At 56.8% G+C, this 21,498-nt stretch overlaps 1 protein-coding gene across 5 annotated transcripts in view; it reads left to right on the top strand.

The window, feature by feature from the left end:
* Positions 1-21,498, top strand: part of CAPN15 (calpain 15) — a 53,657-nt gene that overhangs the window by 5,231 nt on the left and 26,928 nt on the right. Inside the window, exons 3-5 of one of the 5 annotated variants that reach the window (XM_083800549.1) lie at positions 18-205; positions 4,503-4,648; positions 10,076-10,395. The exons of 1 other annotated variant lie outside the window; for it this stretch is intronic. In XM_083800549.1, coding sequence (XP_083656675.1) covers positions 10,220-10,395 — 176 coding nt within the window. In that variant the 5' untranslated portion in view covers positions 18-205; positions 4,503-4,648; positions 10,076-10,219. The remainder of the gene's footprint in view (positions 1-17; positions 206-4,502; positions 4,649-10,075; positions 10,396-21,498) is intronic. 3 more of the 5 variants (XM_083800550.1, XM_083800552.1, XM_083800551.1) reach the window with 3 other exon arrangements.

Here is a 21,498-nt window from a genome sequence, read left to right as displayed (position 1 = left end):
CTTCCCTCTCCGTTCAGCAGCTCGGTGCAGCTGCCGCTCCTCCTGGCAGGCGCAGCGGTGCCGGTGGTTCTGCGCAGAGACCATCTAGCATGCTCCTCCAGCCGCGCCGCTCAGCTGGCGCCAGCAGCAGCCGTTCGATCCCGGGGACGCCGGGCTGACCTCGCACCAAGCGGGCATCGCCTCTGCAGAGCAGAAGCCGGGTCGGGTGAGAGGCTTTTCTGTCTGCAGCTGGCGCTGGGCTGGGCTGGGAGGGGCTGGAAGGGAAAAGACCTGTGTTGTGTGAGTGTGGTTACCCCTGCTTCCTCTCCGCCGTGCTCTCGTCTCGTCCTGCTCTCGTTTTGGTTCCTTCTGAGTGTTCCCTTCTCCGTCTGTGTGAGGGCTGCACGCTCCTACGGGTGGGGATGCTGCTGTCCCCTGGTTTGCTCATGGTGAAGAAGAAACTGTAGGAGTGGAAAAGGAAACGAGGGCTCATCCAGGACCTTGCAACCTTAAACTGTGGAGTCTGCATGAGTGTCTGAGCATGTGTCTGAGGCAATGCAAGGGCAGGAAAATAAATTACTCTAAGGAATTGTGCGTTGCATTGCCTGCAGTGACCGCAGTGCCAGGCTGGGAAGTGCCACGGCACTGGGACGGCAGCGTGGCCGTGTTGTGCCGTACGCAGCCGGGCTGCTTTTAGCCTGGTGGCTTGTGGCTGCTCTGCGGAGACAGGGCAAGGTGGTGAGCAGGGCAGCTGCTCTGAGCTGCTGCCCTCAGGACACGCTCGTGGTGTCCGCTGCAGGGCGGTGTCTGTTGGGGCTGGCCTTGCGTCTGAATGAGCCGAGCTGACGTGGCCTTAGCCCAGGCCAGGGCTTTGGATTAATCAGATGGATGCTGGCGTGCTCGCCGTCGGCCGATCGGGTCTGCCCGGGTGCCTGTGGGCTAGCTGGAGTCTGTGTGACGTTGGTCTCCAGTCCGCAGGAGTCTTTTTACAGTTCGGGGTCGATGAAGCCCGGCAGACACGCTGGGATCTCCGAGTGGTGGCTGCCACCAGGCCGGTGCCAGCTGAGAGCTGTGCCGGGGCTGGGTCTCAACAGTGCGAGGGCCAGAGCAGCATCCCCGCTCTTGCAGCAGTGTAGGTGCAGCCTTGGGGTTTTGTGTGAGAGGTGCTGCAGGCGTGCAAAGCCCTTGTTCTGCTCCCTGACCTCGCTGTGCCTGGTGCTTTAGCGAGCAGAGCTCGGCGCGGGGAAGGCTGGGGGTCTGTAGCACCCCAGGAGGCCGAGATGCGTCTTGCAAGGCATTTGGGTGACTCCTGTAACGCACAATCTCCTCTCCATCTGCCTGTTTGGGTTAAGGCAGCTTCAGGCAGCAGCTGGCGGGTGCTGGGGGAGAGGCGAGCTCCGTCGCGGTGCTGGAGGTGCGTTGGACGGCCCAGCAGCGCTGGCTTCGCGGGAGCGGAGGCAGTTGCTCACTGAAAGCACCTGCACTAGTTTACAGCCCTCTCATCTACAGCGCAGTGTTTTCCTCGTGTGATCGTTATATTTGTTCAAATAATTGCTCTCATGGGCAAATGTTGCTTAAGGGCGCGTGTGATCGAACGCATCCCCCAGTTTCAACTGTGTCGATGTAGCTGGAGAGGAGCCGCCTGCCGCGCGGCCAGGAAACCAGCACAGCTGCTCCAGTGAGGGTCGGGAGCGTCGCCGTGGCGTCAGGCACTGGTGTGCCTCTGTCGCTTCACTTACCCCAGGGGTTATTCCGGTCAAATAATCTCAATGGCAGCATCGTCTCCTAACAGACATGACGGCGTGGCTCGGATGTCAGCGCGCAGAAGGATCCGCGTGTCGTTCAGGATGGCCCAGGACAGGTGAAACCTGGATGCGGAGAGAGGGGCGAGCAGTAACGTGATGCTCCCCGGCAGGTTACAGGGCTGAGCTGTGCCGGGAGAGAAACTACCTTTGTGGCCTCTCTGTTTCGCTCTCCCTGTCCCGCCTGCCTGTGTTCTCCTCGTTCCCTGTGCTCGCGGGGAAGGTGGCAGCCTCCCGCACACTTCTCGGTGAGTCTCGTGCTTTTATCTCCTGGTTGCTTGTGACGGAAATGCCAAATGCCACTGGTGGCTGTCGGGCTGGCCCTACCTCCGCGCTTGCCTGAGGCACAGCCAAGAGACGTGGCTGTTTAAACGTAGGCTGGTTGGTTGGAAATTGGGATGCGATGCCCGATTAAAGCCAAGAAAGTCCAAATTACGTAAAAATGGCGGGAGGAGACACGCAGGTACTGCTGTCCTCGTGAAAGGAGGCGGTTTTAGTTCTGGACAGGGCAGCACAGTGAAGACTGGGATTTGTTTCTAGTAAGGAATGCAACTGGATGTGGCTTGGATGAATTGCATATTTGTCTTCTGTCTAATCTCTGCTGAATTCAAGCTGTGGCTGGAGTATCTTGGGACAGTGTGCTCAGGGGACATCTCCTCCTCCCTCTTCCTCTGAGACTGCTTTTCGAGTCTGTGCCCTGGGTTTTCTCTGGCTGCGAGACTCCTCTTCTTGCTGCAGCTCTCCTCCCCGCTCTTCTTCAGTGGCCAGCTCTTCATCTGCTTATCTGTCAGCTTAGCATGATCTGGAGATACAATCCCTGATGTCCTTCTGGGTATGACCTTGTGTTTGTGCTGTGCTTGGGCACCTCCGGCCCTCTGAACCCAGCTGCTGGCCTGCAGCTGAGATCTGCCTTCCTCAGTGACCAGGAAGGACCAAGTCTAGCTCAACACTGCTGACCACAGTCATCTTGTGCAGGTCGCGAACCCTATCAGGAACTAGTTGTTGGAACTAGCTCTGTGCTTTTTCCCCAGCGCTACTGGAGCAGTTGGTCCAGAGATCTCCTCTTTGAAAGGTTAGCAACTCTCCGCTGACTTACAGTATCTGGTTTTCTCAGGCTGGTTTCTTGTTCGTGTGCCGTTGCAGTGTGTCATCTTGCAGATGAGAGATGACTTGCAAATTTTTTTCCTTCCCTGGTTCGCCGTAACCTTTACGGCCTGCACTAGCCACGGCTCTCCGTACAGATTTGTCCTGAGAAATGTGAAAGCTATTTTGTTTTTCTACTGTTTCTTTCTGGGAGGTTGGCTTTGTTGGGCTTGTGTGTTTCCACATTGTGCTTTTGAGTGTTTTAAGTGCAGACAGAGTTCTGAGCTGCACGGTTTGTGAATGTTGGTGGATACAGAGGAACGCTTTTTGTGTTCCTGTTACTTCTGCCTGGGTTTTTTGTTTGTCCTCGCTACTTCTGCAACGTTGCCCCTTCAGGAGGGAGAGATGTCAGAAACAGTCGAATCAAGGTGAAACTGATAAAGCAAATGTATTGAAGAGCCAGTGCCTGGCGCTTACTCATGGCTCTTACTCATGTTTATCTCGAGCTGTGAATGTGCAATAACAACAGTTCTGTTCTGCACAGGCTGGCACAGCCTCAGACAGGAAGATCTGCTGTTTACCAATCAACACTCTGCTCTGAGTGAGAAGGGGAAAAAATTGTTTTATTGCTGCTGGGTAACCCAGAGACTAGTCAAACCTATCTGGAGGAAAAAAAAAAAAAGAGGAAACTAAGAGCACATGTGTTGCTCAAGATGCATTTTCCTGGCAAGAGGCCTGTGTGTGTGCTCTTCCTGCAAAGCATCCCTGCTTCTGCGGCTTCCTGTGAAATCTATAGCACGCTGCTAGCAGGCAAGTAAAAGCTTCCTGGTTTTCACAATGCAGCTAGCCTCAGCAGGCGGTCTGTCGAGGTGATTTTTCAGCCTGACATGTTTTGTAGCCGGGGCAGTCTGCGGGCTGAGGAGGATGACAGAGCTGTGCTGCAAGGATTATAAATGCACAGAGGAAAAGATCTGGAAATTAGATCCGCTGGTAAAGCTCCCCAAGACTGGATGCTGTGGCTTGTCTTGGTTCGTTTCTTCCTCTTGTCTTGCTCTCTGTGGTGCTACTGAGATGTTGCTAATGAGACAAACCGTGCTGGCCTGCGTGCTTTTGTTAACTCCGCGCTCAGAAACCAGCCACAATTAGCTAGTAAACTGGAAGGTACAAGTGGTCCTCTTGCACTTCATTGAAGTCATGTTAATTGACGTATTACAGCACTAGGTTTTTAGAGATGTGTGTTTGTTGTTTTCTTTTTTTAATCTGTGTGTGTTCAGACCGTGCTTCAGCAGTGCCTTTGTTGCCATTTTCATGCTTATTCGGATAAGGACCTTCCTGTTCTTCGGCTGAGGACGGAGATGGGTTTTGAAGTTAACCTTTCTTTTGAAGAAACTTTCCTGACCCTCTTCTTCTCCCCATAGTTTGTAATTAAGACGTTGATTTCCACTTTCAAATCTTCATAATCCCCTCTCTCAAAGCAACCGTGGTAGATTTCCAGAAACTCACTGGGTGATCTATCACTGGTTTACAGAGCGCTGTGCAAGGGAGAAGAAGAAACTTTTTCAGACTTTGACGCTAATTGCTTTGTGGCTAAGCTGGCTCTGCAATAAATCTCCTTTTCCTATCAATCTTTTGCTTCAGGCTTTGGACACCTCTTCCTCTGCCTGCATACTTATGAAGAGTCAGTGCTGGGCACTAAGTGCAGCTCAGCCCAACCCAGCTGATGTGTATGAATTTCTTCTGTGTTAAAGTTGGGCCAGAACCAGTTTCAAGGCAGCTGAACGAAGGTAAAGATCCTCAAGCTTGCCTTTGCATGTTAATGTCTGTGGCCTGAAAGATGTGCTGCTGTTCTGGACTTTGCTGAAGTGTAGCATGAAGTATGAGGTCCTGTTCTGCCCTGCTCTAGGACTCCAGGTTAAATTATCTTGTTACCTCGTTAATAGCCCATCTGGAAATCTATTTCCAGGCAGCTAATTTCGTCTAATGATATCTCTGCAAGTAGCACACCAATCTTGTTTCTCGCTGTGATTTGGAAAACAGCTCATTCACAGCTTCCAGTCCCTCAGATTTCATCTCGGGCCAGAAACCCAGCTGGCCTCTCCCCTCCCAGCCCTGCCCGCCCCAGAACGGAGGTTCGGCCGGGTATGTTTCCCCCTCCTCTCCGCCTCCCTGCCTTCCCTGCCCGTTTGTGGTGCTCGTGTAGTGCCTGGCATCCTCGTGCCTCGCGACATGGATGCTTCTTGGCCCTGGGAGGTATGGCAGTGCCCTGAGTCACGGGACTGTGCCCCGAGTCACACGGGAAGCTCTGTGGCAGAGCTTGAAGGCTGGAACAGCCTCCCACGTCCCCGTCGAGCGCGCCAACCTCTGGGCCGTCCTTCCTGTTACACCTCAGTCTGTCCCTGGAGGTACCTTCCCACCTCTCCCTGCCAGCGACTTTGCAAGGAACTGGGACTGGCTGGCACCTTAATTTCCTGCCAAGACTGCAGCACTCGGGCTGGCTTGCCAGGTGAGGGCAGGAAGAAAGAGCAGCAGAACTGCGTTTCTTGTCACCGAGGCACCAGCTTTGTGCAAGATGCTTCCCTGCTCAGCACGGGGTGTTCTGGTTTGCTCAGCTGCTTTGCCACGTGGGTCCTGCTGGCAGTCACGGGAGCTCTTGCTGCGTTTGAGCTCTGGAGCTCTTGTTGGGTTGGGGTTTAGCATCTTGGATTGCAGTCTGGCTTGCTTCTGTCTGATGGGGATGTCTTGTTGCTTGTCAGCTCTTTTCCTGCCTTGTGGGGAAAAAAAAAAAAAGAGCTTGTTCTCCCTTCCTCCCCTGGTGTCTCTTATCAGGGTCCTCTCAGCACAGTGAATGCAAATCGTGCTCTGCAGATCGTGTACCTGGCTTTGCAAATCCTCGGGTTTCGCCACCCTGCCCTGCGAAGCGAGGAGCCTGGCCGTGCATCACCCGCTGTGTACACAAACGCTTGAGCTGCTGCTGCGTGCTTGGCTGGTGTGACAGACCGGCGGGCCCCCGTGCTGAGTCCTTCCCTAGCTCTCCGTGCCTCACCTCCTCTGTGACCTTAGCTGGCATCTCTTCCTCTGCACGGTGTTTCAGCTGGCATGGGGCCGAGGGCCTGCCCTGCCTTTGTGGCGTATGAAGCGGGCTCCTCCAGCTTGCTGCCCCAAGCCAAGCACAGCTCCTGCAGCTGCATCTCCCACTGAACTCTCTTGTTTTTAGAGAAATGCAAATTACGTCCTGCAGTGCCCAGAGAGGAGGCTGCTCCCGCCGGGGCTGTGTGTGGGGAATGGAAGTTCAAAGCCTGCAGGAACCCTTGTTTCTCCCCGCGAGGAGCAGGTTGCATGCGAGTGAGCAGGGAGCTGCAGCTTTGCTGTTGAGGGTGATACCAGGTCCGGCCCCTCCGAGGCAGCCCGCAGGCAAGGATGCTTACACAGCTGAAGGAAGAGGAGAAGGGCTGGTACTTGCAGATTCAATCCCAGCCACAGAGCAGGAGGCTTTCATCTTCCTCTGGGCACAGCTTTGAGGATGCTTTTCCCCCAGGTACATGTAGATCAGAATTAGGCCCAATAGATTTCCAGCCTCTGATGGGCTGGCTGCTGGCCCGATGCTGTGGACGGGGGGTGTAAATGTGCGAGGTGGCTGTGTTTTCATCCCCAGCTTCTACCCAGAGCGAGGCAGCAGCTCAGAGGTGACTTTATAGGGTGGAGTTATTAACAAAGGGGCAAAGTCTTGGCCCTGGGTCCGGGAGGCTGAGAACCTCGATGCTGGAAAACTCAGGCAGGAGCTGAGCAGCTGGTTTGTGCTACGTGAACAAATAAATAACAAAAGGAGCGTGTGGGGGGGGTATCCCATCCCAAAGAGGGGGCTTCTTCGCGTGGGACTAGCTGAGGTGAGTCCCACCCCCGGCTTTCTTCCTGGGCTGGGGCAGCCCCAGGCACCTATCTGTTCTCCCTGCTGTGTGCCCGAGGGAAGAGCTCGGGTTTGAGCCTGACAGAAGGGCTGGGTCCCAAAGGGTCAGTCCTGCTGGCTGGTGTCGAGGTGTAGCAGGGTTTAGCTGGCAGCCAGGAGACTGCTCGGCCCGCCCGGTGACGGGAGGAAGCTCCGCGGGAAAGCTCTGCTGCCCTGGCCTCGCTCTAAGTGCCTGCTGCTCGCGGTGGTGCTGCGGCAGCGTGGCGAGGGGTCTGCCTCGCATCCCTCAGATCAGGGTAAACGGGCGCGAGCGACTCGGAGGCGGAAGGACCAAATCTATTTTTGTTTTGGAAGCAATATTTTGGGAGCAGTTAAACGGTGTCAGTTGAAACCTGATAATTATTGCAGCTGCAAGGGGCAAAAAACCACAAAATCCAAACTCAGCATCTTGCTAAGGTGCTTAACTGCTAATTTCCATGAGTGAGATCCACCCTTCCCAAGACACTTCAATCTGTTTGCTTTGTTGTTTCCTGCTCTAATTAGATAGGTGGAAGCAGTGCTTTGTTTATTAGGAGGAAAATCCTGTTCCTTCGTGCCAAGGCAGAGGAGCTCTTGGCAGCTTGCTCCCCTTCTGGGCTGAAGCCTCCCGTGTTCAGCGCAGGCCGTGTGCCTGCAGGGCGCCTCCTGGGGCATCTCCCTGCCCAGTGGGAGAAGGTCCTTAAAAATAAGGCTCGATGCTTCCAGAGAGGCTTTTTTAATTGTCCCCTTCCTCTGCAAGGGTGTAGTTTTCGTTCTCACCTTTACATCTCGCCAGCTCTTCGTTTGCTTAAGGTTGGCCAAAGGCGTTTTCTGGCTCAGCGTGGCAAGCAGGTTCGTGCTTTGCATCGAGCTACGGTGATGCCGCTCCTGTTTTCCCATGGGCTTGCCTTCTCTCCTCCTGCCCATGCTCCCCTCTGAAAATTGTTCACCGGCCGCTCTCACCTGGTGCGAGGGGTGACCCTGGAGAGGAGGATTTACCGCTTTGCCCGGAGAAATCCGATTTCACGCAGCGCTCGCAGCCCGGCAGCCCACTTAGGCCAGGCAGTCTTGGAGATCACCGCGACTTAGCTGGGTTATCCTGCACCTATTTATAGATCCCTGCCTCTGCCCAGCTCCGCCCCGCGGGGGGCTTTACCGCGCCGCTTTAAAGCCGGACCCCCGGCCCCTCGCCCTCCTGCGGCGCGCTCGGGCTCCCTGCTGCAGCCCTGGCGGAGGAGGAAGGGCTGGGCCCCGAGCAGCGCGTTGGAAGGCAGCAGTGATGCAGGCAGCAGGCATGTCTCTCGCCTCTTGTGGTGAGCTAAAACTGGCGTTTCCGCGTGTGGGAGGAGGAAGCAAAGGGCTCTGCTTTTCCAGCTTGGGAGTCAGCCGAGGAAGTGCTCTCGAACCAGCCTGTGGAGCTGCTGCGTTTGGCAGTTTCGCTCTGCACGGGGGGAAGAAGGCTGCGAGCTAGCTGAGCATCCTGCCTTCTGGTTAGCTCTGCCTGTGGCGAGCTGCATGGGGCTGTGTTTCTACCCAACTTGCTTTTATTTCATATGCGTGTATTTATTTTATCGTGGTAGAACCCAAGTCTCGAGGTGAGAGACGATTTGTTCTCGTAGCAGGCCTCTCGGTTGCGTCCCCCACGCCTTCGCTGCCGCGATGCGGCGCGGCTGCGGGAGCACGTGCAGCCCTGGTGGCGGCAGCGAGGGCTGCTGCAGGAGCTGCGGAGCCGCCCTAGGTGGGGGGCAACAGGTATCATCAGCTCCAGTGTGACCGGAGACGCTTGGAAATGCGCTTCCCCTCGCGTAATGGCTTTCATTTAGCCAAAAAATCGGGGTTGTTACGAACTAACTGCTTACATAGCAGGAAATGAGAGGGAAAGCACCAGGGATCCGCTTTGGCTGGACGTGCAGAAGTCAGTGAAACCCTGCTGTTGGGCAGGTAGCAGGAAGCAGAGCGTGGAGATGTTGTCTCCAGTCTGGCTGAAGCACAGCAATTACGCAGACCAATTACGGCAAGGTAATCAAGGTAGGGAAAACCGTGTTTGTGGGCTCTTTTTTTTTTTTTTCCAGCTTCATTTTGTTAGTCCAGGCTTTGCAGGTTACAGAGAAGCCACCGTGACAAAGTAGTTAATGTTCTCCAGTTAATGGCCTAATGCAGGCACATTCCAGTATTAAGCTCGTAGCAAAACTGCACCTGCTCCTTGAGCTGCTGCATTTGAGAGCCTGTTATCTATCAAGGCCTTTCTTGATCCCTCAGAACAACCCTGGGATTGAAAAGCTGTATTTTAGGAGTCTTTGTTTCAGCCTTTTCGCTGCACAAAGTAGATTCTTCGCAAAGGTCTTTCTACAGTTCATTCATCTCTATAAACCCTGGTGCGTAATTGAATAAGCTCAGCTGTGCTAATTTTTTTCTTCTTCCTCATTTCTTCTTTTTTTTTCTGTTAAATGTTCCCTTGATCTGTTCCTCCTGACGCGCATCCAGATTGCCATGCCTTTTTCCTTTAAGGAGAGAGAGATGTATGTTTAAACTTCTTTGAATACGAGAGGACAAGAAATGTTTCTGGGGTTTAATTGTGAGGATGCTCAAAGAACAAATTCTAAAAAGTAGGAAAGAGGGTGAAAAGGCAGAACATTCAAAGCCCCAAGCCTGCTTCTGTGGGTAGGGGGATGCTCAGGATCTGCTGAGAATTGTCTTGAGCTGAAATAAAGTATTTCATTGCCCTGTGTGAAGTAGTCACAGGAACGTACTCGTGCAGATAGCCACTCAGACTGCTTTCAGCGGTGTTACTGGGGAACAGGAAAAGAAGGAGATCTTCTTTTACATGCAAGAAAAATAAAATCTCCTCGCTGCAGACAAATCCCGCTCCTGGTCGCTGAGGTAACTAACAACCCGGTGAGCCAGCTAGAGCCTGGAGCCTTCGGAAAACCCTTTTTGGGCGTGAGGTTCCCAAGAGCTGCTGGTGGGGGCTCTGCCTGAGGCTCGCTTGTCCCCTCCGCTACTTCGGCGTGGCGGCAGGGGCTGTGTGCTGGGCTCTGGCGTGCTTTCCTCCTGGCCGCGCTGCTTCCCCAAGCACTGCTGGTGCTTAACCGGAGGGATCCTATTCTACAGGCAGCAAAAGGTGGCTGCAGTGACGTGGCCCTGCTCGCAGCATGCATTAATAGGCTTCTAAAGCTGGAGGGGTGTTGCTTAAATCATACCTTATCTTTCTCTCTTCTCTTTCCTTTTTTTTTTCCTCCCTTTCTCTTTGTTTGTTTGTTGTTTTTTTTTTTTTTCAACTCTTGATCAGAACCGACCTTCCTTTCTCCAGTGTGTTGGGATCTTTGCAGCAGCTCATGCCGCAGCGCCTCGCCTATTCCACCCGAACTGCCCACGCCGCTGGCTTGGACCTAACCTAGGCTAAATCTGCGTGTGGCCTGGGTAGGGGGCGGCCATGGGGAGCTCTGCCTCGTCGCTGGCCGCAGAGACCGAGTCGGACCATGGCTTCACTAGCCCACCCTACCCGGGGCACCCAGCCGTGGGCTGGTATAGGAGTAGTCACAGTGGTCCTGTTTGGGAAAGTGCCCTTATAACGCGGCAGCATCAGCACTTACACCACCGGGTGCGAAGGTAAGGAGGAGGGGAAGGAGCCTGCTGACCTGCTTACCTCTCAGCTTGAGCCCAGGGTGCTGCATTCGGGGAGAAATTGCCTTGGATCCTATTGAGTGTTGGGTTCTTCCATCCGGAGGCTCAGTTTTAGCCCTGGTGAAACTTAGAGCCAAATTTCCCCTGATTTGGGTGACGCCAATCTGCATCCTGTTCCAGGGCTGCCGGTGTCTCCTGCACGACAGACTGCAGGGCTCATCGCAGCTCTTCCTCACTCGCCTAAGTTGCGGAGGTGGCTGCCTGGGAACGGGATCTCAGGTCCTTTAACAAGCTTGCCGTGTTCTTGCGGCGTCTCTTCTTTTCCCCCTCCCAACTAACTATAAGTGTCAGGGGGAGGACTGTGACTCCAGGTTGGGTGGGGATAAGTAGCAAGAGTTTCTGAACTTAAAAGAGCAAGAGATGCTGTTTTCATGAAAAAGAAGTGAAACGCTTTGAATACCAGATCCTGGGGAACAAAACACACCGAAACAGAATGACTGAAAAAGAAAGAGCTCGGGGTTTTGGACCCTCAGTTTCTATCCCTCGGTGAAATCAGCATCTCGGGATGTGTCCCCGAGTCATTGCCTATGCCCCTTCCCCGCCAGCCGCTCGGGAGTGAGGAGTTTTTCTTCGTACTGGAGGGCGGGTGTCCTCATTCAGTCTCTGACAGGTTGAGAGGTATGTCGAAAGCAGCTAAAAATCCTCTGCCTGGGGGCTTGGCTGTAGAGGCTGCCGCCTTTTGTGCTAACAATGTTCGAGCCTTTGCCTAATGCCTGCTCTGCGTAGATTCCAGCCTGGTCGGGTGTTTGTACTTGCTTGAGTCTGTTTGGAGCCACTAGTTTCCACTAGTTTTTTTTAGGAATAGCTGCTTGCTTCTGAGCGTCCCCGAGCTGCTGTGGCTTTCCGCTGGAAGCACTTGCTGTGATGGTCCCATCCCATCCATGCTGCAGTCCTCGTTTTCTCGCCTCGTTGCTGCTGCCAGTCCCCACGAGTTCGCTTCACAGCGCCTGGTGCACGGCTCGGGGAGACCCCAGGGCACGCAGCGCCGCGCTTTGCTCCTTTGTAGCCCTGTCTTGGGTTTCCTCGTTGAGCTGTTGGCGGTGTGAAAGCAACCGGTTGTTGTCTTTGCTCTCAGCCGTGGGCCCGAGTCCCTGGCGATGCCCGAGAGGCCTTTAAAGAGGCCGTTTGGTGCAGCTCCCCACCGCCTGCGCTGTGTGGGCAGCCCGCGGGGCTGGCGGGCGGTCCGGGCGCTGTAGGTTTGTCCCCTCCAGCTCAGAGGGCTCCTGCCAGCAGAGCTGGGTCCTGCCCGCAGGATTCTTCCTTCCAGACTGCCACTTTTCCCCGAGGAGAGGCGGGGAGGGCGTTGAAATTGCAGCAGGCTGCCCCGGCCTGCAGCCAGCATCGGGGTTCAGGAGCTCGCAGTGCAAAGCGGGCGCTGGGTGCCGAAGAGGTGCTGGTTGTGCAGCCTGCCGGGTGCCAGCCGCGACCGCCGCTCCTGGGTTGAAGTCTGGAGCCTGGGGGAGTTTGAGAAACAAAGTGAAATCCTGACACATGGAAACGAATTCCCTGCACAACCAACCCTCGTGGTGGAGCGGATGTTGGGGCAAGAACAGGAACCGCCGCTCCGCGCGCAGATAAAGGCAGTGTCCTGGTGGGACGGGGGTGGTTCTGTGGTAATTATGAATTTCCCCTGCTAAAGGAGCGAGCTCATCCCAGCTAAGTGCTGCGTGGCTCCTGAAGCCAGGAAAATAGCTGGCCGTGCTTCACCGAGCAGCGACCGCGTGGGAAGGGCGCGCTTCGGGCTCCGGTGGTGGAAGTGGCTCCAAAAGAGGCGCTGAGCTCAGGCCAAAGTGCCCGTGGCTCCCGCGGCGAGCCCGCTGGAACAACAAGGTGAAGCAGCAGCAGCTGGCTGGTTTCCAGAGAGGAACAGATAAATATATTTCCCTTGTTTAAAAAAAAAAAAAAAGTAACTAAATAGAACAAGTCCGAGGAGGTGGGTCTGCCTCTGAATGGCCTCGTCCCCAGAGTCCCGTAGCCAGGAAGGAAGTGGAGTACTGGGGAGTCAATTTGAGGCTGGGCTGCAGTCCTGGGATAGACTTTGCTTTTCCTGCTGGTTTCCTGTCTGTGCCTGCGGCCACCTTCGGAGCCGATAATGCTTTGGCTGCTGCGGGCCAGCACGGAGCCAAGCCCGCTCGGCTCCGTCTCGCGCCTCGGGGACGGATGCGGCCTTCCCTCGGCAGGGAACCGCGGGCACACGTACTTGGTGAGCGGCTTTGGTCCGGGCTTGGTGGGGAGCGGGGGAGGCTTCCCTCGCAGGGGGGTGGCAGCAAGGGAATAAAGCGGTGCTGTTCGGTGTCGGGGGTTGTAGGAGCTGGGAGGAGGCTGCGGTGCCTTGAGAGGCGGACCCAGGTGCCCGGCTGAGGCTGGTGCTCTGGGGAGCCCTGTGTGCTGCAGGCAGGTGGGCACGGGAGGAGAAAAAGGGCCCCAGTGGTAGGAGCAGTAGGCTTGTGACAGCCAGATTTGAGTGCCTGGTCTCTGCAGGCCGCTCAACCTCTTTGTATGTGTTAGCACCGTGGCTTTTGGAGGAGCATCCCCCTGCCTCTCCTGGGGTACCAGCAGGGTGCAGCTACCTAAGCCTAAAGCTACGGATTCACGTTAGCGAAAGCAGTCTTGTTGCTGAAATCTCTGCTTAGGGCAAAGATCTTTATTTCGAAATACATCCTCGGTAGCCGTGCACGCGTTCCAGATAAATTCTGGCTTAGTTGCGGGTCTGCTTGGGCTCCTCCTCAGTCATGTACTCGAAGGTGTTGGCCCATGCTGGTGCTGGATGCAGGCACTGAGCGGAGCCCAGCGCGGCCAGGGCTCCCCGCGTGCCGAACCCTTCGTGCAGCGGCGAGGCGCAGCGCCACGTGTCCGGGTGTCGGGAGGGGATTATGGCGCCGAGCTGACTTCCAGGGGAGATTTAGGGGAACGTTTCTGTTCACCGCGCCTCCGTCCCCCATCGCTCACAAAGACGGGCACGGGGCCCTGTCCTGGTCGAGTTCCTGGTGGCTGCTCTGCGTCGCCGCGGAGGGACGGGGCCCTTCGCTGCCATTTGCTGTGGGCCTTCGGGAGGTCTCTGCTGGCGCTGTGTGCGTGTCAGCACCCGGCCGGTGGGGCTGGGAGCGCTCCTGGCTCCTTCAGGTGCATGGTGGCAGGGCTCTGGGCACCGAGAGTTGCTCGGGTTTGCTCCCCTCAAGAGAGGCTTTTTGAGGAAAGCGTCGCAAGATCTGCGTGGCCAAATCTGAGCGCCTCCGCCCACCGCTTGATTTGGCCGAAGCTCTCCGAGTGCCTTCCTTTTCCAGAGAGCTAAAATTTTCTGGAGTTCCCCGCAGCATTCTGCAAAGGCTTTGTGTTTTCCTGTAAGAGCCTCTTCAGAATGAAATACCTCTGAGCCTCAACAACCGTGGAGGGAGGAACAGATTTATTTATTTATTTATTTATTTGAAACGCTGTGGAGAAATAAATCTCCCTGCTGTTTGGGGGAAGCGAGGAGACCTGCTTTTGTTGCTGGCAGCGGGCAGGGGGGCGCTTGCTGCACCCCTCCCAGCAGCGCCGCGCTGCTCCCCGCGAGCACCGCTTAATTCTGGGGAGAGCCCCAGCAGCCGGGGCCTCAGCGTTTGGGAACCACACGGCTTAAATGTGTGGAAGAGGAGGAGGTCGGCGCTGCCGGGTGACTTCACACGATCCTGTCTCAGGGGCTTTGAGCCTGCCTGAGGCTGGGGCTGGGACTGTGGGTCGGGGCAGGCAGTTCCCTGCTTTTTATCAGCAGCCTGCTTGGCTTTGGGTGTGCTCAGAGTTGATTTTGCACCCTGCAGGAGTGAAAGCTGCCTGCGGTTTGCTCAGGAAGAGCTTTTTCTCATCCCAAGATAGCCGTGTTTCAACCCATTAGAGGTTTCAGCTCTTATTTCCTCTCCTCCGCCTACCCTCCGAGCCTTTCTCTTCTTGGTCTCTGAGTCTTAGGAGCAGCTCAAAACCTCAGGCAAGGTCACGCGTCGAGAAGCTCGGTTGGGGATTTTAGGGCTATTCTCCAAGCTTGTGGAATCGCTCCCATACAAAGCTAACCAAATCCCACCCCACCTGCACAAGGACACTGCAGGTCCATGCAGGGACCGGCGAGCTACTCCCGAGCCGCCGGGCAAGGAACAGAGGCTTGCGTGGTTGGGGGAAAGCTGGGGATAACCAAAATCTGCTCTGACTGTATCCACAACGGGGCGAGGAGAGAAAAAGAGACCACTCTTCCGAGCTAGGAGGGTGCTGTCGTCTGCTGCGATGCCCAGGACGTGGCTGTGGATCGCACTGAGCAGAGCTCGCACTCCCGGGCACCGCAGTGGGGTGGCTGTGTCCCTGCGTGGGTTGTGCTCCCCTGGGAGCTGTGGTGCTGAGTTCAGCTGGGGTTTGGTAGGGTAAGGATGCCGCAGGTCGTCCTGGATACCTGCTGGGTGGGAGCACTGCCCCGTGACTGCTTGCCGGTTCTCCCCAAACACGCTGCAGCTGGAACAGTGGCTGCCCAGGAAGGCGTGCGGTGCCACGGGGCTGGCAGCACACCAAGCTGCTCCAGCCACCCGCCGCTCCCGGTCCTGCCCATCCACTTTCCATGCTGGCTGTTCCAACTGCCCGCTCCCTCTCAAAGCCCCTTAATTGTTTAAATTGAGGCTGTTTATAGCTGCGGAGCTGTGAAGAAGTCAGAGGATGGCATGGAGTAGTGGAAACTGAAGTTCTTCGTATGAACGCAAATGGCCCCAGCAGTAAGAGGGCAAATTTCCCTTCCTCTCCCTTGCTCCCTCATGCCCCCAGGCCACCTTCCCCACCTCTGTTTCCCACAGTACCGGTAACAGGGCGGTTCTGCTCCTTCCCCTCTACAGAGACGGCAAAAGCCAGGGCAGGAAGTCAGAGCTTGTGCCCTGAGGCCTCACCCAGCAGGGCTGGCTAAAATCCGAACCGAAATGCCTGAACCCCATGGCTGAAGCCTTGCTGTCACACTGGAAACTGCAGCAGGCTTGTCCCTTAAGCAGTGCCGTTCCTAGGAAAGGAGAGCAGCACCTTTACCCGGTTTGCTTTTTTTTCCAGACTCTGCAGTAGCTGAACTCTCTCGTTCCAGGGACGGAGGCTCAGGTCCTTCTCCCGGTGCAGGCGTTGGGTAATTTTGGTGCTCTCCGGATGCAGCTCCATGTGCGGGAGGTCGGCATCCAGCCTTGGCTGTGCCCGGATCCGTGGTCCTGGCCTCGTCGCCCCTTTTGGGAAGGGATCGTGGAGCTGCAGAGGAAGGAACCAATGTAGGAAATTGTGCGTGTGTGTGTTTCAAGGGGAAGAATTTGTTTTTCTCCTTGGGGTCGCGTGAAAGACCTAGGGTGAAAGCCCCAGGCCCCTCCACCTACTGTTGTGCAGCGTCTGTTGTGGAGGGAGATGGCCTGCACTAACTTCACGCATCTGTCGCGGGCTCGTGAGAGGGGCTGAGGGCCAGAGCAGCCTCCTGCTTCCTTCCCGTGGGGCGGGTGGGCAGCTCCCTTCCTCCTGAGCTGGTCGGTGCTGCCAAGTGCCCTCCATCTCCTGGGTTTGTTCTGGAACTCGTTCCTTTCTCCCAGAAGTATCAGGTGCTGGGAGCTGCTGGATCTCCCCCACCAGTAACTCAATCCAGTCTGACCCCGCTGGCTCTGACCAGCGCAATTCAGGAACGAAGAGGGGAACGCTCGTGGAGCTGCCGCCCGCCTCGCCTGCCTCCAGCCCTCGCTGCAAGCGCCTGGCCCCGAGCTCGCTGGGCACCCAGAGGCCACCGAGAGGCCGTGCTGGTCCCATCTGGGCTGGAGGTCGGTGCTGGTGCGTGGAGGGGACGGGAGAGCGCGTGCTGGGCAAACCCTCTGCAGGCCTTTGTTCCCTCGCGCGGAGCCGTCCCGCCGGTGCAGGGCTGCCACAAACAGAGGGGCGGTTGTTCGGGGGACAGAGAGGAAAGAGGAGTTGTGGTTCGATGCTGTTTCAGCTCGGTGAGCTGGGGCTGCATGACAAGTGGCACATCTGGCTGCTCCTGCCCAGGGATCTGCAGCCTGCCCTCGGAGCCGGGCTTTAGCAGGATCTCTCCATCCCAACAAACTGCCCTGGGCTTTTATTTGACTTGGGATCCCTCCCGTGCTCCTCACCCTGCAATGCCTGCCCGCCTGGTGCCGGCAGTGCAGCTGCAAGCCGTGCCAGCCGCGGCGTCCGTGCCCGCCGAGTCCCTGCGAGGGGCAGGTGCTGAAGGCCGCGGTGAGGAGGGGCGGAGAGCTGAGCCGAAGAAAACTGCTCCTGCCTTCCAGCTGGCGTTCGTGAGGCTGCAGCAGGATGTTAAAACCAGAAGGAAACTTGAAGGGAACTGTGAACGCTGCCCTTCTGGATGGCGGTGGGATGATCGGCAGGACGATCAGGGCAGTGTGGGGTAGGGAGGAGAGCTTGGGCTGCAGGTGCTTAAAGCTGCCAAGCTGGCAGCTCGCTGGCAGCCACAGGGGCCTCGCCCGCCCTTGCCCGGAGCACTGCAGAGCTCAGCTTTGTCTCCAGACGCCTGGGTTCAAGCCCTGCTGCTTGTGGCGCGCCGTGCCGAGCAGCATCGCGTGCTGGGGCTCGTAGGTGCCTAGCGCTGGGCTGCTGTGCTTTTGGAGCACGACAGGTTCGCTGGAGGAGGCGGCGGGAGGCTCGGTGCCTGTAGGGATGGAGAGGGCAGGGTGCCTGCCCGCTGCCACTCCACAGCGCTCCTCGACTGCAGGGTGGGGAGGAGGAGGTGCAGGTGGACCCGAGCAGGGTCCTTCATCTCCCTGAAAGCCTCATTTTTAACCTGCGTACCTTGAAAAAGTGAAACTATTTGTGTGTGGATGTATTATAGATAGTTTATTCCACTGGTTCCTTGGGACGCCAAGGAGGAGACGCCTTTTCTTCTGGGCCCTGATAAGGCTGTGCCCCGTGCAGTACAACTCGACCTGTGCCACCAGCTGCAGCAAATGGATCCTCTTTGCCCTTCCGTGCCGAGGAGCTGAGGCTCGTGCTGCCTCACCCCGCATCTGTTGTGCTTGTCTGTGGAGGAGGCCAAATCCGGAAACGCTCGGTGCTTCTGAAACGTGGAAGAGATTTTGCGGGAGCCGCGAGGCTGCAGCCCGTGGCACCAATCCGGCCGATCGTCGTCGCTGTTGTCTCACCCAGCAGCTCCCGCGGCCCTTGCAGCGACGCGTGGTGGGCACGCCATTGCGTGACACGTACCCCGGGCAATCTCTTAGCAGACCAGCAAAGCTTGGCACCACGGCCTGTGTTCCTCAGGTCGTCTTTTTCTCCAGCAAACGCTTAGATGCCTTCTGTGTTCTGGGTGTGCCGGTGCTGCAGCCCCCGGCTCGCGGGGCTGCTCAGTGGTGGCGCGGTGGGGGGGGCGCAGCAGCGGCCGTGCCCCATCCCTTTGGTGCCACGACGAGCCCGCTGCAGGCGGTGTCCGTGCCTTATCTCCTCTCTGCCCTACGTCCACAGGTGGACGGCGACGTCCTTTGGGCTGTCCTTGGAGAGAGGGCGTGCGTGCCGAGGTCACCCGAGCGGTGCTGGGGAGAGCACGCGTGGCCTGAAGCGGTTCGGGAGCGTTGGGTAAGGACGGGAGGGGTGGGACCCCGCTGTGGGATGGGGTGCTGTGCTGGGCTGCGTGGGGGGGCAGCCGCTGCGAGGCCTCTGCTGGGTCGCTCTGGGGCTTCTCTGGGGTGGGCACGCGAGGGTTAAGCGCACGTGCACGAGCCGGGAGCATCCTCTGGATTCCAGCTGTCACAGCGCTAACTTCAGCATGCTTCATCTTTACGAGGCAGTAAACAGTGCGATGGTCTGAATTACCGAGTCCGGAGGCCTCCAGGGTGCTGTGTAAGTCGGAGGGACTTCCCTGGTAATTACTGCCTGACTGCTGGAGCAGGGCGCGTTTCGGATGGGTTGCTGCCTCAGCTGAGGCTGAGCAACAGCTCCTGAGCGTGGGGCGTGAGCAGAAAGAGAGGGCTGCAGGGAGTGCTGTGGCTCCCCCCTAACCCCCCCGGCTCCCCCTAACCCCCCCGGCCCTTTGCTCCCAGCAGCAGAAACCAAGGAGCTGCCGTTCGGCCCGCACCTGGTGGACGCGGTTGCTATCGTTCCTCCCAAAGTTCAGGCCCATGAGAAAAAGCAGGGGGTGACCTTTCTCGACCGCTGCACGCGTGTTAGGAGATGCGCTCGTTTTAAACTCTTGGTGGTGGGACTCAGCCCGTGCCCAGGAGCCCAGCTTCTCCCATGGCCCCCACCAGGAGGAGCTGGGCCCGGGCTGCCCGGAGCACCGCAGAGGGCACCGGCACAGCACGGTGTGAGAGCTCGCTGATGCCCAGGTGTTGTGAGTCCTCGAGGCTGCCCAGGCTCCTCTGCACAGAGCAGGGGTGCTGAGGTGGCGCAGTGCCGAAGTCTCCTTGGATGTAATTTTGAATTTCTTCAGTGGTGTCAGAGTCAGGGTGCAAAGCAGCTGGCTCGGGGCAGGGTGTGTTTCCCTGACACCGACGCATCTGTATGTAACAACTGTTAAAGTTTGTTGAGGAGGTTTTTGCTTTTGATTCTGTTGGTCATGTGTTAGCACCCAGTCCTGCGGAGCAGAATTAGGGCACCCTGACCTCCCCGGGGTTCCTCCTCCTCGGAGCAGCCAGTGGCGGCGTCGGCGGGGGAAGCCGGGGGCTCTTTGCGCCTGCAGGGATACCGACCCAGCGCCACTTCAGCCTTTTGGTCCTTCTGTACGGGCAGGGGTTGAACCACTGAGAAGCGCGGGGTGATGCCGTTTTCTTTAGTTCTTTTCCTTCTGATAAGGCCCAGGATGGCTTTTAGAAGCTCAGGTATCTCTCTCAAAAGTCGCTCGAGCCTTTTTCCTGCAGACCTGGTGCGCAAAGCTGCCAGTCTGTGGAGCCGCAGGATGTAATTTAGCTCATCTCTGACCTCGGTGTAGGAACGGCGTCTGTGTTTAACCAGCGCTGGAAGGAGAAGGTGGAAGGCGGGGGTGGTGGTCGGGGCATCCCTTCTCCTGCCCTCAGGAGCACACAAGCCCTGGGAGCAGCCTGCAGATGCCCCAGACCTCTTGTGCCATTCGTATGGAGACGCGTGGATTTCTACTTACTGTGCTTTGTGTGTGCTCCCCACCCCTCCCCGAAGTCAGTCCGCGGATCAGCACTGCAGGAACTGGAGGCTGGGGCGCAGCAGTTGGAAATGCCGGCTGATTTATTCGATGGCGATGTGAGTGATGGGAGCAGACAGCTTCGGAGCCGCGCTGTTTCTCCTGATCCATTTCTCCTTCCTTCCTTCCTTTCATTCTTTCTTTCTGTTCTGCTACTCCTCTTTCCATTTTATTTTGACAGCACTGTAAGTTGCGGCATAAATCTCGACTGAGCGGCAGTGCAGGCTGGTGGCCACCAGTAAATCTCCTCTTCCATCTCCCCACGCAGGAGGGAACTTACGCTGGAAGGAAGGGCTGTGGAGGAATCCTGGATGTGCCTGGCTCTTTCCAGCTGTCCCTCAGGCTGCCTAGACTATGGCAACAGGAAAATTCTTCTCCCAGCCTAGACTCCAGTGCTGAGACCTGGCCCGTTGGAAAGCCGCGTGTGTGACAGCCTCTATCATGGGATAGGAGGGAGCTGCAGTCGCTGTTCCTCACATGTGTGGCATCTGAAGTTGTTCCTTGTTCTTAAAAATTATTGAAGGTGGTCTTCATCTTCATCCTGGCAAGCGGACCCGTTCCTCCCAGACTACCCAGCGCATGCAGGTGCTTTTGTTTTCTGGTGCCGAATACACGCGTTCTCTACGGACTGCGCTGCATTGAGGCCAGGTGCTACAGGAGCAGAACAAAAGTACAGACCCTGCCTTCATCTTAGCCTCTTCTTTGCAGTCTTTGAAGCTTCAAAGGCGTTTTCTTTGTTGTGTTCTTAAAACGCTGGACACATGTTGAAAGCTGCAAGGTTATGTATGCTTGAGGTCGGCAAGGCTTGCTTCTTGGTACCCGGAGGAAACCGAGGTGCAAAGGGGAAAGGCAAAAGCTGCAGAACTGTGCTGGAAAACCCTGAGGTCCTGTGGGTCTGGAATAGCTGTGATTTTTGCAAAGGAGAAGCACGGGGCCAGCAGTCCCTGCAGTATCTAGGGTCTGCAGGGCTCTGACTCCAGACGGTTGCCTCGTCCTTGTCCTGCTGTGCTCTCCGGGGAGGGCAGGCTCTTTAGAGACAGACTGCAGACCCACACTTAAAAAGAAATTCCTTAATTGGCTTAAAGACGGTTAAGAGAAATGAAATCAGTAGAGAGCGCTTCCTCTTCATCCAGACTTCTTTCCTCTGCAGGGGTTGCTTTTGGAGTGGTTGCTCAAATACCCCTCGAGTGCAGATGGCTACGTAGGGGGAATCGTGTCCTTGGGTCCCCAGAGTCCACCCTCCTGGCTGAAGCTGTTCCAGCTCCTCAGAGAGCAGCTTAATGACTTCAGTTGCTTGCTCCTTCCCTTGCCTCTTCCCCTCCCTGCTGGGAGCAGGTAAATCTGTACTGTGAAATGCAGCCGTGGGAATTGCCCATCTTTGCCTTTCCTTCCAGCTTCGGAGCACTGGAGGGCTCCTTCACGGTCTCCAGGGCCCGTTTCAACGTGGAGCCGGAGGGAGGTGTTCAAGGCTGCTGTTGGGGGGACGGCCGGGCCCGGTCTCTGAGCCCCACCAGTGGTTCTGCAGCTTCCCGTCCCCCCGCTGGGCTGCAGGGTACGCCGGGAGGTGTGTGGGGCAGCCTGCCCTGCTGCGATCCTTTCCCCACCACGGAGAAGGGCTGCCCGTGCTGCAGGATAGCACTTCTCAGCTGGGCTAACCCAGCTCGTGCACAGATACTGGCACCCCTCGTGTTAATGAAACGGGGGTGAAGGAGATCCTTTTTTTATAAGTCCTGTTAAACCGAACCCTGAGCGTCTTCCTAGGCAGGGCCATGGAGCTCGCTGCCTGCCTCCTTGCTCGCCGGCAGTCCCTGGCATGCTCAGAGTGTCCTCGGCCAGGGCTGTGCATGGCTGCTTTGTTTTATATTTATTTATTTATACATATA

Source organism: Anser anser (assembly GCF_964211835.1).
Source record: "Anser anser genome assembly, chromosome: 15".
Taxonomy (NCBI): domain Eukaryota; kingdom Metazoa; phylum Chordata; class Aves; order Anseriformes; family Anatidae; genus Anser; species Anser anser.
The sequence above is the reverse complement of the archived record's forward strand: the minus strand, read 5'-3'. Positions and strand labels throughout refer to the sequence as shown.